General features: G+C 36.8%; 1 protein-coding gene across 1 annotated transcript; it reads left to right on the top strand.

Moving 5' to 3' along the window:
- Positions 1–7,388: 7,388 nt before the first annotated feature.
- Positions 7,389–10,815, top strand: LOC136223102 (amino acid permease 4-like). The gene is made up of 8 exons (XM_066010909.1): positions 7,389–7,623; positions 7,725–7,851; positions 8,934–9,167; positions 9,252–9,345; positions 9,424–9,638; positions 9,728–9,885; positions 9,963–10,190; positions 10,277–10,815. The coding sequence occupies exons 1-8, from the start codon at positions 7,576–7,578 to the stop codon at positions 10,700–10,702; spliced, it is 1,530 nt and encodes a 509-aa protein (XP_065866981.1). The 5' UTR covers positions 7,389–7,575; the 3' UTR covers positions 10,703–10,815.
- The last annotated feature ends 4,755 nt before the right edge of the window (positions 10,816–15,570 follow it).

The raw sequence follows: 15,570 nt of genomic DNA, 5'->3' as shown, positions 1-15,570 counted from the left end.
CCTACAAATGTTGAGCAACCTTAGGATGAGGCTGAACAGAGAGTTGAGGAAGAAGAAAGTATTGTTGTTGAGGATCATGCTGAGCAACTTGAGAATCTATATGTAGAAGAGGAGACAGTTGCTACTGAGTCCAGTGAAGGTATTCCAGCTGACCCTTCATCCCCAAAAGCTCCGACACGACGGAGACTCAAAAAGAAGGCACAAAAGCAAATTGATCTTATGGACGACTTTCCTGTTGATGATATTGAGACTGACCTCTCCAAAATCCAGTTCCAGTATTTCTCGAATGATGCTGAGACTGAGTCACCTCCAGCAGATCCCATACAAAAACAAGCCTCTGTTACTCAGGATGAGGAACAAGCCAAAACCCCTGAAGATCCAATCCAAGCTGCTCAAGAAGGATCAAATCCTGCCTCAACTTCACCCATTCAAGTTGAGCAGGTCAACATGACTACCAAAACTCCACCTCCAACTCAGCATATGGACGACTCAGCTCCTGAAGTCAATCAAAGTCCAGGTACCAATCAAGGTACTCAATCTGGTAAAGAACGCACTCCTCCACCACCATCAAGCTCAATACCAGCCTCTGAGTCTAATGCTGCTCAATTCACGCACTTGAATGCCACTGAGTCAGGACGCCGTATCATCGCTTCTGCTCAGTCCTTGCTTCAAGAACTGAACCCTCCTCAAGCTGATGCTGCTAGATCTTCTGATACTGAGTCCTCTCAACTGCCTGGAATCACTCAGCTTCTCAATGAACTCCGAGGACTCAAGGATCTGGTCAGTATAGTAACTACAGTTCAAACTCAGCAACCAAACCAAGCCCAAATAGCAAAGCTGACCGAGTTGGTCCTCACAATGGTGAACCATATGAACTCGCTTGAAGGCAAAATTAACCACCTGTCGGAAGTCAATCCAGGGTATGCCACTTCCACTGAACTTTAAGGATATTTTGCCAAGTTAAGTACAGAACTGACCAAATCAAGCGCATCTGGCAATGCTGACTTTGCCACCTCTGCTGAACTTCAACAATGCTTTACCAAGCTTAATACTGAGCTGACAAGTACGCGTGACTTAGTATCCTCCTCTTCTCAGTGTACAATTGACCAGCTGAGTGAAGCAGTAAGCATACTCAACATCAACAAGGCACAGATGGATGTTGATCCAGTTTCCAACAGTGAACTTTTGAGTTTTTCCCAAGCCATTATGAAAGCAATGCGCATCAATAATGCCCAGCGCATGTTTTATGATTCTGCCTTGCTAAAGCTATACCATCAGTCTTTTGGTCAAATCACCAGCTCGCTCACCTGGCTGAGCAAATCCCATGAATGCCTACTTAGCATGATCAGCAGCTCTCTCAGGGTTCCTCGGGATGTCCAGGATGACAGTGTTCCTGTTATTGATGGTTTGGGTGAAAGCACTAAGAGGCTTCAGCGCTACTCCCATTATCTCTCCAATGCCGCTCGAAATGAAACCTTCCTTTATAGACCCGATGATGGCAAAACGGGGGAGACAAGTCAAGGAGGAACTCAGCCTGCAGGTACAAGTCAAGGAGGAACTCAGCTTGCAGGTAATGCTTCAGGAAGTAAAGACAAAGGCAAAGGCATAGCTCAAGCTGACCACCAAGCTCAGAAGAAGAAAAAGTAGAACTAGATATAGTCTAGTAAATGTTTAGAGCTTAGCATAGAAACCTTCATATATATGTTTGCTTTATTTTCTTGTTTAATCTATGCCAAGTACTTTTTCCTCAATCTGGTCGATAAAATTGAACAAACAAATTAAGAAGTAAAACATACTTAGTATACATTAACACTAAAACACCTAGGTAATAAACTGAGTAACAACATACTTCTAATATTTTTGAAAGCTGACTTAAAACTCAAAAAGTTCAGATCTTAAAAAAAATCCAACATTAAACTAAGTCAGTATACACAAATGTCTTAAAGATAATTCAATTAAATCTTGGAAGGTTTAGAAATAAGTTAAGACAATATGTGCAACCCTTACGGGGGAGTCATTTCAAAAATATATCAATCATGGGGTAACTTATAACTGAGTTCCATAATTATGTATTTTGCCAACATCAAAATGGGGGAGTTTGTTGAAACACCTTTCCACAAGATTTTGATTTGACAAAATCATCCATGATTAAGAGGCAATTAAATTTAAATGTTTTGATTTAAATATACTAATGTGTTTGTTCAATATTGAGTGCAAAAATATATAAAGTAAGACAGGTCAGAAGTCAGCATAAGTCAAAAGCTGAGTGGAACGGAACTCAGCATGAAAGAATAAGAAGCTGAGTGGAGTAGAACTTAGCATCAGAAACTTCCTTCTAAAGTCGGCAGAACGAAGCTGACTATATTAGAAGAATCCTTCAGAGTTATACAAACAGAACGAAGCTGACTAAGAAGGAACTCAGCATGGAAGTAGAACATTCAGAAATAACGAATGAAGCTGAGTGACAGTCAGGACAGCATGAAGGATCCGTTTACTAAAAGACAAAGTCTGCCAATCTTCTGCACCAATAATTGAAGCCTCGAAAATACAAAGAAGACTAATTCCAAGAATCATGGGTCAATGGATTATTGGTAAAAGACAACTGGCACAAAAAGACAAGTCTGATGCAAGAAGACAAAACCTGACGCCTGAAGAAAATAGAGGAAGAGAATGGCGGAACAGACTGGAGCTGACCAGAAGCTGTCTGCTAAAAGAGCCGTTTTGGACTTAACGGCTAAATCATCACAAATGATCAAATCTTCAGAATTTCAACTATAAAAGGACAGCGGTAGATCTTGGATTATTTGCCCAAGCATCAAAAGAAAAATACAAGAGAGAAAATTCTGAAAGCACTCAAATATATATATAAAAAAAATCTTACACCAACTTTTCTATTCTCTGTGTAAATGCTAGATTGATTGTTTTGTAATCATCTAAGGTGTTCTTTAGTTGAAAAAGAACAAGTGTGTGATCAATAGGAATATTGAGAGTGTTGAGCTGAGTACTTGGTTGTAAGTATTCAGTGGTAGATAAATCTAAGTGATGGGCTGTAGTACTTAGTAGGAGCTGAGTAGACGAATAGAGGACGTACTCTTGCATACTCACTGCCTTGTAAAGGGTTTGTGCTCTACCTTGAAAGAGCTCAGTATTGGATTGAAAATCCCATGAGGAACTGGGGACTGGACGTAGGCAGAGAGGCCGAACCAGGATAAGTCGTGCTGAGTAACTTCTAAACTCTCTCTCTCAATATATATATATATATATGTACATGTGTTGCTTGTTGTATTTACTCAGCTTATAAATTGTTAAAACTGAAACTGAGTAAATCTGAGTGCCAAGTTGGAAGCTGACCTTTCAAGTGTCAATTCCCAACTCTCAAGTCAAGCAGTCTTAGTCAGCATAGAACTAAAACTGTCTGACTAATCAAACGCCCGTGCTGACCAACACGCTGAGTTATCAAACTCTTAAAATAACGTTAAGTCAGCCTAATTAAAAGAGAAAAAGTTACATTAGTTCCTAACCCCCTCTCCCCTCCCTTGGAACTAATTACTAGGGACCAACAGGAACCTGTCAATTTTTCTTGGATTCTTTCTTGAAAAAAAAAAAGAAAAATCACCACAAACTTTGGATTCCATTTCTCATCTCAACAGGACGCTTATTCCGCCATTTTTTCTTCTGCTTCTGGGATTTAAGGTTTTGAATTATGGTTGCAATCTTGTTGTAAAATTTGATAATGTTATGATTTTAATGTTGTCATTATTGCAATCTTGTTGTAAATTTTCATAATGTTATGATTTTAATGTTAGAATTATTGTTGCACCCTTATTGTTATGTCTTTTTTGTTATATACCACTTCGCATATTGCGAAATATGCAAAGTATGCGAATATAATACTGCTTAAAAACTCGTCTTTTACTCCGCATATTTCGAAATTTGCAAAAATAAAAGTTATTCTGCGTTAGTATTGTTTTAGCATGCTTCGCATATTGCGAAATATGCAAATTAAATTCATATTCTGGAACAAATATTATCTTCACATACTTTATATATTGCGAAATATATAAAGTCAGACGGAAATGAGAAAGAAGAAAGACTAAGAAATTTCTAAGTGTTATATATATATGAAAGGTATTTTGGAAAAGTCACAAAAATATAGTCAATGAGTCTTTCATTTGATCCAATTTTATAAGTTTTCTAATAAAATAATGAAATGTAAAGTTTAGTTATTTTACTGTAACAAAATAAAATTTAGTAATTTTAATTAGATTTAAACTTGAGTGTGGATTGATTTATTTAAGTCTGTTATTTTTCATGATGCCATCTCTCACTCTCATTGAATGAATAGAAAGTTATGCTCCATGTGTCCTTACATCGTTTAAGAAAAACTAAAATAAAAGGTTTAATTTTTGTTGAGGATCTAGCTGTGCATTAGTTATTGCTTCAGGTTACAGTGGATCATATGCCTATCATTTGGTTTTTTTTTTTTATTTTATTTTATAAAATGCCATATATCATTCCATTAGCTTAATAATATAAATACAGCACGAAAAAAATAGGAATAAAACCTCAATCCCGTACAGGCAAAGACCCATAAAGGGAAGAGAAGACTACAACGAGCAATACATAGACTACAAAGAGCAATAAAAGACTACAAAGAGCACTAAAAACCAGAAAAAAATACAAATACAACAAACATAGAAGTCATATCCTTCTCATGAGTCGAATCCCGTTGAAAAACCGTTGTAATCCATACTCCATCCTCTAGGCTCTTCCGGACGTTCGGATCTAAGTCCTTTCTGTTTGTGCATCCACGCAGATCTATAGATCTACGGACAAGATAAACCTTTTCCGCTCTTGCTAAGACCGAAAAAAGAATAAAAGAAAGAAATATAGCTCACAAGAGTAGATCTGACGGAAAAAGAAGTTCAAGAAGGGATAAAGACTTCAAACTAACAAGAAAGGAAAACAAACTAACACTATAGAAAAAATAAAACACAAGGGAGGAGGAAGAATGAAGACAAGCTTCCTTCTTCCTCCTCAACTATATAGAAGTAACCTTGAAACTTTGTTGTTAGATCTGTGCAAAAACGAATATTTGCCAAGGAAGAGGAAATGAAAGAGGGGTCGGATGCAGGGACAAAGGGGAAGAGGGGCGGTGGGGGGTTTACAGGAAAGGAAGAGACTAGAGAGAAGGAAAGAGGAAATGAAATAATTGCTTGACTTCCTATCATTTGGTCTTTGACTCCGATCATGTTGTTATTATTTTTTTTTTTGGAAAGGAAAAGAAAACAAAACAAAAAGTCCGAAAGCCTAGTCCTAGGAAAGCTAACCCCCACCACATCATCCCTAAGAAGAGAATTAAGAAAAATAGGAGGATAAGGAAGGGTAGTGACGCCCATCATGCAATCATGCCCAGCAGACGTCAGACGATCAGCAACCCGATTCTGCTCTCTGAAGATATGACTGAAGCCAATGAAATCAAAAGAAGAGCAAAACCTACTAATACCTCTAATAAGGTTATGGCTATTTAGACAAATAACATTTTTTCTGGAAATCATTTCGATAGCCTCAAGGTTATCAGATTCAATCATTTCGATGGCTATGTTGTAAACTCTTTTAATGTTTCGGTGTTTATAGATTTTTATTTTTGGATTTTTATAGTTTAATTGTTGTTCTTTTAAATAATCTATACATGATATAAAACAGTAATGATGGAAATATGATATATCTAGTGTGGAAGTGGGCCATCATTTCTATTGGAAAATTGGAGGTTTCCAAATCCAAAATAGTCTGAATTAGTCTTAGTGCGTAGTAGGATTACCTTCGTAAACTCCTTCCCTTTGTCCTTTAACTGCTGACATCAAGCATACACAATGTACCTGACCATTATTGCGAGGCATTATTAGGTCTGCCGCTTCTCGATGCCTATTCCGTACATGAGGTCACTCTTCTTTTCTTATGCAATTCTTCATTTCCATAGAAGTGGGTATCTTTTACTGATAAAAATATAATATAATATATAATATATTAATTTTAATTATAATTATATTATTATATTTATCTATAAAGTTAATGTGAAAATAAAATAATAATATTTAATTGATATACCATCTTTATATCTTTAATTGTAATTATTAGATTATATTTTTGCTAATATTTATATATTAAGATGAATCTGTGCACCGCACCGACTAAAAACTAGTGTTTTATTTATAAGTACACTTCAAAAATATTTTTAAATATATCATGATAGGACAAACAATAGTAGACAATATTTAAATTATTTTTAATAAAACAGTGCTCCTGCTCCACCTAAAATCCACTGCATGATAGAGGAGAATTCATCGTCCAAATATGTACTAAAGATTCCAATTTCAAGTAAAAACTCAGTCGTTACCACCCCAATTGCCATGTCATATTTCGATGGTCTTGAATATCATAACCAAAGGTGATGAATTTATTAATACAAAACTTGAATTTTTGTCACGACACAACAAATTTTAGTGACTACCGACACAAATTTTAAACTTTAATGACTGTGGTGCATCCCTCTATCAACATATAAAAATATATTGAAATTTTATTTACTCAACTGTTACAGCAATAATTTTATGAATGCATATTATTATTATTTATCCCATTTAAATATATTTCATAACTACAATAATGGAATTTAGAGATGAAATCTAAATTTTCTCTATTATTTTGTTTGAAAGGATAGTTTTATCTTTAATGTACGATATCATACAATTTTACTTTTAAGATCAATTTTACATCTATCTAATAGAAAACTTAAACATACCAATTTACTTTTATTTCTCGTTATTTAGCAGTTATATTTGACATTTCAAACCTCAATTATATGTTTAAAATATTTATTATGTTATTAATATATTTACAAACAACCCAACAAAGTATCAATATTTAAGTGTATAGATAGTCTGTCTAAATGTTGATCTTAGTAGGAAGCTTTTTCATTCTATTAGTGATGGAGTGGTCAATATCGCACGAGTTAATGGTGGGGTCACCATCATCCTTTTTACAATATGAAAATGTGTAAAATGCTTACTATACAAAAATAATTCAGTTTATTTATAAATTTATTTAGAAAATCCGATATGGTCCAATAACCGTGGAATAAGTCCATTCAATTTTTTTTATTAAGTTAGCAAAAATTAGTGTTGTTTAACAATATTAAAAGTAAAATTATACAAATTCGTATGGACATTGATTTGTAAAATTATCATGCAGTGCCAGATCATTCTATCCATGGCGACCTTTTTATGTTTTGAAAGGGCAGTTTAGTAAAATGATTTATGTGTGTTGTGTGAAATTGTGTACTTGAAGTGCAGCATAGATGAATAAAGATTAGGGGGTAAAATGTGAACTCAATCCTTAGAATTTAGGAAGAGGACAATGGGAACGTGCAGCATGATGACATGACACCGCTCCTCTCTCCCATTCTATAAAAAGCTCAACAATTATCCTTTTCTTCATTTCTCTCTTTCTATCTTCTCACGAAAACACCAACACTTTCATTACTTATAATTAACCCAAAAAAAGAAGAAGATAGCTATGTTAGCAAGGAGTAGAACTCTTCCAAGCAGAATCCACCATGGAGCTGTGAATATCATATTCTCATCTCCTTTTTTCTTTTTATATTAAACAATTATAATTAATTAATGAATTGTTTGACTAACTAGTGTTATGTTGTGTTGTTGCAGATAGAAGAAAGAGATGATATAAGGCTTTATTTACAAGTTGAAGCCCCTAAACCTCGCAATGACACTCTTGAAACTCCACCGAACTACTCCAAGTGCTTTGATGATGATGGCCGACTCAAGCGAACAGGTTCTATTATATTTACTTTAACATTTAATATTAACTTTACTTACTCATATATTTTCCTGTTTATAAAACATTAATTCAAACAAAATTCTAACTTGTTCTAATAACAGTTATGACAAGTGTTTATCCACAAGACAAGGATAAGCTCTGATGCACTTTTTTTTTTTTTTTTTTTTTTTTTTTTTTTTTTTTGTGCCTGAAAAATGAGAGTTTTAAAAGGAAAACAACAGTATTGTATAGGGTAGTAACAGGACAAAAAAGTGTCCTCTTTCATATAAGTTTTATGTGGTAGGGTCTATCTTTTTTGGCATTGTTTAATCATTCAACTTACACTACTCTTTAATCATTCAACCTACATCTTTAAATTGCAAAAAGCATTGGGTTTTTGTTGGGCTAAAACTTCAATTTTGCCCCTATCCATTGTACGACACTCTGTAATTTTATACCTGATATTTTTAAGGTATGGAAAATATAAACATATTTGTTGATCGAGTGTAAAATTCATCCAATGGTAAGAAGTAAGACTTACTTTTTTTAAACAAAGTAAGCATAGCCTCTACCTAATATCACATATAAAAAAAATCTACCAAAATATCAACAAATAAGTTTGTCACATATAAATTAATCATAAAATAAACTGCTAAAAATATTTACTACACCATTAACATATTTATAAACCATTTGTCAAATACACAAAACTGTTTCAGTTTATCGACAAACTTATTTGGAATAACCATGTTATCGTGAAATAATGATCAAATCATCCGTTCGAATTTTCTATCAAGTGGGGATAAATGTTTAGAAATGTTAAGTCTACAATTTTACCATTACGCATCTGCGCTTTCCCAAAACATAATAGGTAGATCTGCACCTTATTTCCATTTTTTTTATTTAACTCAACTTACCAAAGTGCTCTTTTATTCTCTATTTTGTAGCTCATTTTGTTTGTCAACAATAAATAACCCTAAGCTAGCCGACTTGGTTTTAACCTTTAGAAATGTTAATATTATAATAATAATTATATAAATAAGAAGAGATGAGATTGAGTGAGCATATGAGATAATGAAATGAAATGTATGGTGCAGGAACGTTTTGGACAGCAGCATCACATATAATCACTGCTGTAATAGGGTCAGGAGTGCTATCATTGGCTTGGGCAATTGGGCAGTTAGGTTGGATTGCTGGCCCACTTGTAATGCTACTTTTTGCCCTTGTCAATCTCTACACTTCCAACCTTTTAGCTCATTGTTACAGGTCTCCTGACCCTGTCACTGGCCAAAGAAATTACACCTATACTGATGCTGTCAAAGCTCATTTAGGTAAACCATTATTTTTATTTTTACCTCTTTTCAACTCGGTAACTTTTTTTGAATTTTAATTTACCATGTTATGTACATATGCAGGGGGGAAGAAAGTACTCTTATGTGGATTGGTTCAGTACTTGAACTTGTTTGGCATTTCAATTGGTTATACTATTGCAGCATCAGTCAGCATGATGTGAGTTTGTTAAGATAGAGATATTCGATTACATACGCGGTGTATAGACTTTGAACCGATTTTGTATCTTTATGACAGGGCAATAAAGAGATCAAACTGTTTCCATGCAAGTGGAGGGAAAGATCCATGTCACATGTCAAGCACTGGGTATATGCTAACGTTTGGAATCACGCAGGTGATATTTTCACAGATACCTGACTTTGATCAGATATGGTGGCTCTCAATAGTTGCTGCTATTATGTCTTTCACCTACTCCTTTGTTGGTCTTGGTTTGGGTATTGGCAAAGTTATAGGTAATGTTTCACTTTGGTCCTTGTACATTTCAATTCTGTCATTACATTACATATCCTCTAATCCCTTTTTCCTTTTCATTTCTGTGCAGGAAATGCAACTATCAAAGGAAGTCTAACTGGTATAAGTATAGGAACTGTAACACATGCTGGATTAGTTACTCCTACACAAAAGTTATGGAGAAGTTTACAAGCACTGGGAGCCATTGCTTTTGCATATTCCTTTTCTATTGTTCTTATTGAAATTCAGGTAATTAATTACACAAGTGTAACATATATGTGATATGATTAAGGTGGACAAGTGATGAAAATGTTATACTTTTGCAGGATACAATAAAATCTCCACCAGCAGAATACAAAACCATGAAGAAAGCAACCGTTCTTAGCATTTCTGTAACAAGTAGTTTCTACTTGCTCTGCGGATGCTTCGGATATGCAGCTTTTGGCGATGATGCTCCTGGAAATCTATTGACTGGCTTTGGTTTCTATAATCCCTATTGGCTGCTAGATATTGCAAATGTGGCCATCATTGTCCACCTAGTTGGTGCATATCAGGTATATATATACATTTACAATAGTGAATATGTGACAATATAGAAAGAATATTAGAAGCATTTACAAGCATGTATGTGAACTTGTAGGTGTTTTGCCAGCCTTTCTTTGCATTTATAGAGAAATGGAGTGCTCGTAAATGGCCTAAGAGTGGCTTCGTGACCGCGGAATATGAGATACCTGTCCCGTTTGGTGGCGTCTATCGGATGAACCTTTTCAGATTAGTGTGGAGAACTATGTTTGTAATATTGACGACAGTAATAGCTATGCTTCTGCCGTTTTTCAATGATGTTGTTGGACTACTGGGAGCCATGGGATTCTGGCCATTGACAGTTTATTTCCCAATTGAGATGTACATTTCTCAGCAGAAAATTGGAAAGTGGACTTCTCGCTGGGTTGGTCTTCAGATTCTGAGTATGACTTGTCTATTCATCTCCATTGTTGCTGCTGTTGGCTCTGTCGCTGGGGTTGTTCTTGATCTCAAGACTTACAAGCCATTTAAAACTACTTATTGATTGCTGCTTCTACTATTACACTTAGAAATAGCTACTCATGTATGTACTCTGCTACTGTTATCTGAGTTATAAGCTACAGATTATTAATTATTTAAGCTCAAGTTATCATTAAATGTTATCTTACAAATATGGGAAATTCTACAATACTCTAAGAGCATACATCCGACCAATTGAGCAAACATCTTCTTTAAAGTGGTATATGCATCACTTTTGTAGATATGAGAAGAATTCAAGGAGGAAAAGAAGAGAGAAATTATGAAAAAGAAGGAATAATTCATTAAAATTCTGGATAAAAGTTTGGTACAATCCTTCCCCTTTAAATACAGAAGATGGGACAAAAACAACTAGTATAGCAGTCTAACAAACTCACTAGAGTCTAAAATAGCTACAACTAGCAATTCTAACATGAAAAAACATCACAAGCAATTAAAGGCAATACATAACAACAACAACAAAGCTTTAGTCCCGAAATGATTCCGGGTCGGCTAACATGAACCATTATATAAAACCGTGAAATCAAGTCGTGTCAGCGACACAAATTCGCTCCCTCCACTCTGTCCTATCCACTACCATATTTTCCTCAATTCCCAATAAACTCATATCACTCTCGATCACCCTCCTCCAAGTTTGCTTAGGTCTTCCCCTACCCCTCGCCACTACATCCCTTTGCCACTCTTCGGTTCTCATAACCGGCGCATCAAGCGCTCTATGTCTCACATGGCCAAACCACCTTAGTCGGCTTTCTCTCATTTTATTCTCAATAGATGTGACCTCTACTTTTATCCTAATTATTTCATTACTCACCCGATCCTTTCTCGTATGACCACACATCCATCTCAACATACGCATCTCCGCCACCGACATCTTATGGATGTGACAGTGTTTCACTGCCCAACACTCCGTACCATATAACAATGCTGGTCTAATTACCGTGCGGTAGAATTTTCTCTTCAATCTATTAGGCATGCCGGGGTCACAAAGGAAACCCGTAGCACTCTTCCACTTCGACCAACCAGATTTAATCCTATGAGCAACATCTCCATCTACTTCTCCATCCGTTTGGATAATAGATCCTAAATACCGGAAGCAATCCGAGGCCTGAACAACTCTCCCATCTAGGGTGATTGTCCCTGCCTCCCCACTCCTATGGCCGCTAAACTTACACTCCAAATATTCTGTCTTACTTCGGCTCAACTTAAAGCCTCTAGATTCTAGAGTTTGTCTCCATAGTTCCAACTTCCTCTCCACTCCTTCTTTCGTCTCATCAACCAATACAATATCATCTGCAAACAACATGCACCATGGTATACCATCTTGAAGTGAACTTGTTAGTTCATCCATAACGATGGCAAAAAGAAATGGGCTTAGTGCGGAACCTTGGTGCACTCCAATCGTAATAGGGAACTCTTCAGTCTTCCCAACACTAGTACGTACACTCGTGCATGCTCCCTTATACATGTCCTTTATGATGTCAATATATTTCTGCGAAATGCCTTTCCTTATCAAGGCCCACCAAAGTACTTCCCTTGGTACCTTATCATATGCTTTCTCAAAGTCAATGAAAACCATATGCAAGTCTTTCTTCTTATTTCGATAGTGCTCCATTAATTGTCTCATTAGATGGATGGCTTCCATAGTTGATCTTCCCGGCATAAAGCCAAATTGGTTTTCCAAGATCTTCACCGTCCTCATTAGCCTTTGTTCGATCACTCGCTCCCAAAGTTTCATAGTGCGACTCATTAATTTGATTCCTCGGTAGTTGGCACAATCTTGGACATCACCTTTGTTCTTATACAAAGGGATTAAGATACTTTTCCTCCACTCTAATGGCATCTTATTGTTTCTCCAAATTTTTTTGAAGAACGTCGTCAACCATTCGATTCCTCTCTGTCCCAAACATCTCCAAATCTCAATAGGGATGCCATCAGGTCCTACTGCTTTCTTCAACCTCATCTTATTTAATGCCATTTTGACTTCCCCCTTTTGAATTCTCCGCAGGCATTCATGATTTATCATATCGTGAGGGATACTTATATCTCCAACATCTTGTCTACGATCTCCATTAAATAAGTTATCAAAATAGGACCTCCACCGTTCTTTGATGTCCTTATCTCCAACTAGGACATTTTGGTCCACATCCTTCACACATTTAACTTTTCTGAGATCTCGCGTCTTCCTATCTCTCATCCGAGCAATTCTATATATGTCTCTTTCTCCTTCTTTCGTATCCAATCTTGTATACAGATCCCGATTCACCTTTGCTCTAGCATCTCGTAAGTCCTTTTTTACTTCCCTTTTAGCCTCTTTGTATTTTTTGTAGTTCTCGTCACTCCTACATTTCCCCAATATTTTATAGGATTCTCGCTTACTCTTTACTGCTTGTCGTACTTCTTCTGTCCGCCAAGATGTGTCCTTACCCGGTGGCATGCTACCTTTAGATTCCCATAGAACTTCATTCGCTACTTCCTTTATACTATGCTCCATCTTAATCCATATCGAATCTATATTTAAATCCATATTACAAGTCCAAATGTCTTTTTTGGTCATCTCATCCATAAATTTTTGTTGATTCTCCCCTTGCAATTTCCACCACTTAATCTTAGTCTCTACTTGTGGTGTTCGTTTTCTTATACATTTCCTACTTCGAAAATCAAGCACCACTACTCTATGTTGGGTTGTCGTACTCTCACCAGGGATCACCTTACAATCAATATAACTCTTTCTCCAAACACTCCTTACTAAGAAGAAGTCAATTTGGCTCGCATTACCGCCACTCCGATAAGTCACTAAGTGGGATGTTCTCTTCATAAACCATGTGTTCATGATACTCAAGTCATAGGCTGATGCGAATTCCAAAATATCATTTCCTACTTCATTCTTATCTCCAAAACCATACCCTCCATGAACACTCTCAAACCCATCTCGCCTAGAACCCACGTGTCCATTGAGATCGCCCCCCAGTACCATCTTTTCATCCTTAGGAACATGTTGCACCACTTCCTCTAAGTCCTCCCAAAAAGTTTGTCTTATAGAGACATCTAATCCTATTTGTGGCGCATATGCACTGATGACATTCACAACCTCATCCCCTATCACTAGCTTAACACTCATAATTCTATCGCTCTTCCTAGACACCGCTACTACATCATCAATATACTGCCGACCAATAAGAATACCTACTCCATTTCTACCCTTATCTTTTCCTGAGTACAAAGCTTATAACCCCAATGAGCTATCTCTCTAGCCTTGGCTCCAACCCACTTGGTTTCTTGTAGGCACATTATATTTATTCTCCTCCTCTTCATAACTTCTACAATTTCAACTAATCTTCCTGTCAAAGAGCCTATGTTCCATGTCCCAAAGCGTAACCTACTACCCTTACCCTTACCCATACCCCTACCATTACCATGGACTAGCTTATTTACCCACAACCTTTGCATATTTGACACCACCCCCGGGTCCTGGGGTGGCGCGCCGCTTCGGGACGACGACCTAGCAACCCTTGCACATTTATCACTACACCCGGGTCTAGGAAGTGCATCGGGTCGCTGAGTAGGGAACGCCCCCACGATATTTATATTGTGGTTCATATCATAAGATGTGGCTAAGTTTTACGATGGCCGCCACAAACCTACCGCAACCCTCCTCCTTTGTCCAGGCTTGGGACCGGCTATAAAGGCCACCAAGTGACCCTCACAGGCGAAGTTATTAAAGGCAATACATAAAATGAGATTAAAATCTCTTGTCCCGGTTTTAGTGTCCCTTCCGCTGTTTCCCATTTATTTTCGTGGGTTGCTAAATACCGCCCCTAAATTACTAGTTACCGCTCCCATTTGGACTTTTTTGCCCTTTTCATAATTTTGATAAAAAAAACTGAAAATTCTTTCTCCAAAATCACAAAGTCGAACAACAATAATTGAAATTATGAAAATAATTGATATGTGACAACCTGAATCCCGAAAATGGATGATTACGAGTCAGAAATTAAAATTTACATTTTTTTTGTAAAAAAAATCATGAACATAATGCATATTTTTTCTGACGATTAGCATTTTTCGTCACAAAAAATTAAAGAATTTTGTATTTTTCATCGTAAAAAGTTGAACGATTTAACATTTTCCGTCGCTAAAAAGCATGTCATTATGCCAAACAGCAAATGTAAGTCTTGGAGGGTGCTAGACCCGCCCAACCAATGGGCTGGGCGAATCCAGCACCCGCTCAGACAGTGGGCTGGGCGGGTCCAGCACCCGCCCAGACAGTGGCATGGGCGGGTCCAGCACCGCCCAGCCAATGTCTTGGGCAGATATATCACCCGCCCAAGCCATTGGCTGGGCGGGTTCTGTACCCGCCAAGTCCACTGAATGGGTGGGTGCTGGATTCGCCCAACCCACTGGATGGGCGGGTCCATCATCCTCCAAGACTGAAATTTGGTTTTTTTTCAAAAAATTATAAAAAAAATTATAAAAGGGCAATGTTGGCGGTAATAAGTAATTTGGAGGCGATAAATAGCAACATTCTTAACCTGTTTAAGAGCATCTTCAATAGTTTATACATGTTGTATCATTCATTTAATAAACTTTATTTTATTAAGCTCTATAACCACTCAATTATATGTCACTATAGATCTAGGCATTCCATGTAGGGCTGTAAACGGGGCGGGGCAGGGATTGCCATAACCATCCCTGACCATTGGTCAATCGGGGATTCCCCATCCCCATCCCCGATTAACATATGGGGATAAATTTGCTACCATACCCGCTCCGCGAGGAATCCCCATCCCCGTTTAAGTTCATAATTTTCCTACTTTTTTCATATAAAATATAATTTTGTAGCATATAAGTAGAGGAAGGATCTGGAAGATGTATTCA

This window comes from Euphorbia lathyris, chromosome 3, assembly GCF_963576675.1.
Source record: "Euphorbia lathyris chromosome 3, ddEupLath1.1, whole genome shotgun sequence".
NCBI lineage: Eukaryota > Viridiplantae > Streptophyta > Magnoliopsida > Malpighiales > Euphorbiaceae > Euphorbia > Euphorbia lathyris.
Note: the sequence above shows the minus strand (reverse complement) of the source record. Positions and strands in the feature narration are given on the sequence as shown.

Coding starts and splice junctions, on each gene's coding strand:
- LOC136223102 (XM_066010909.1), top strand. CDS start 7,576: ATGTTAGCAAGGAGTAGAACTCTTCCAAGCAGAATCCACCATGGAGCT. Junction 9,168..9,251: donor TGCTGTCAAAGCTCATTTAG/GTAAACCATTAT, acceptor GTACATATGCAG/GGGGGAAGAAAGTACTCTTA. Junction 9,346..9,423: donor GCAGCATCAGTCAGCATGAT/GTGAGTTTGTTA, acceptor TCTTTATGACAG/GGCAATAAAGAGATCAAACT.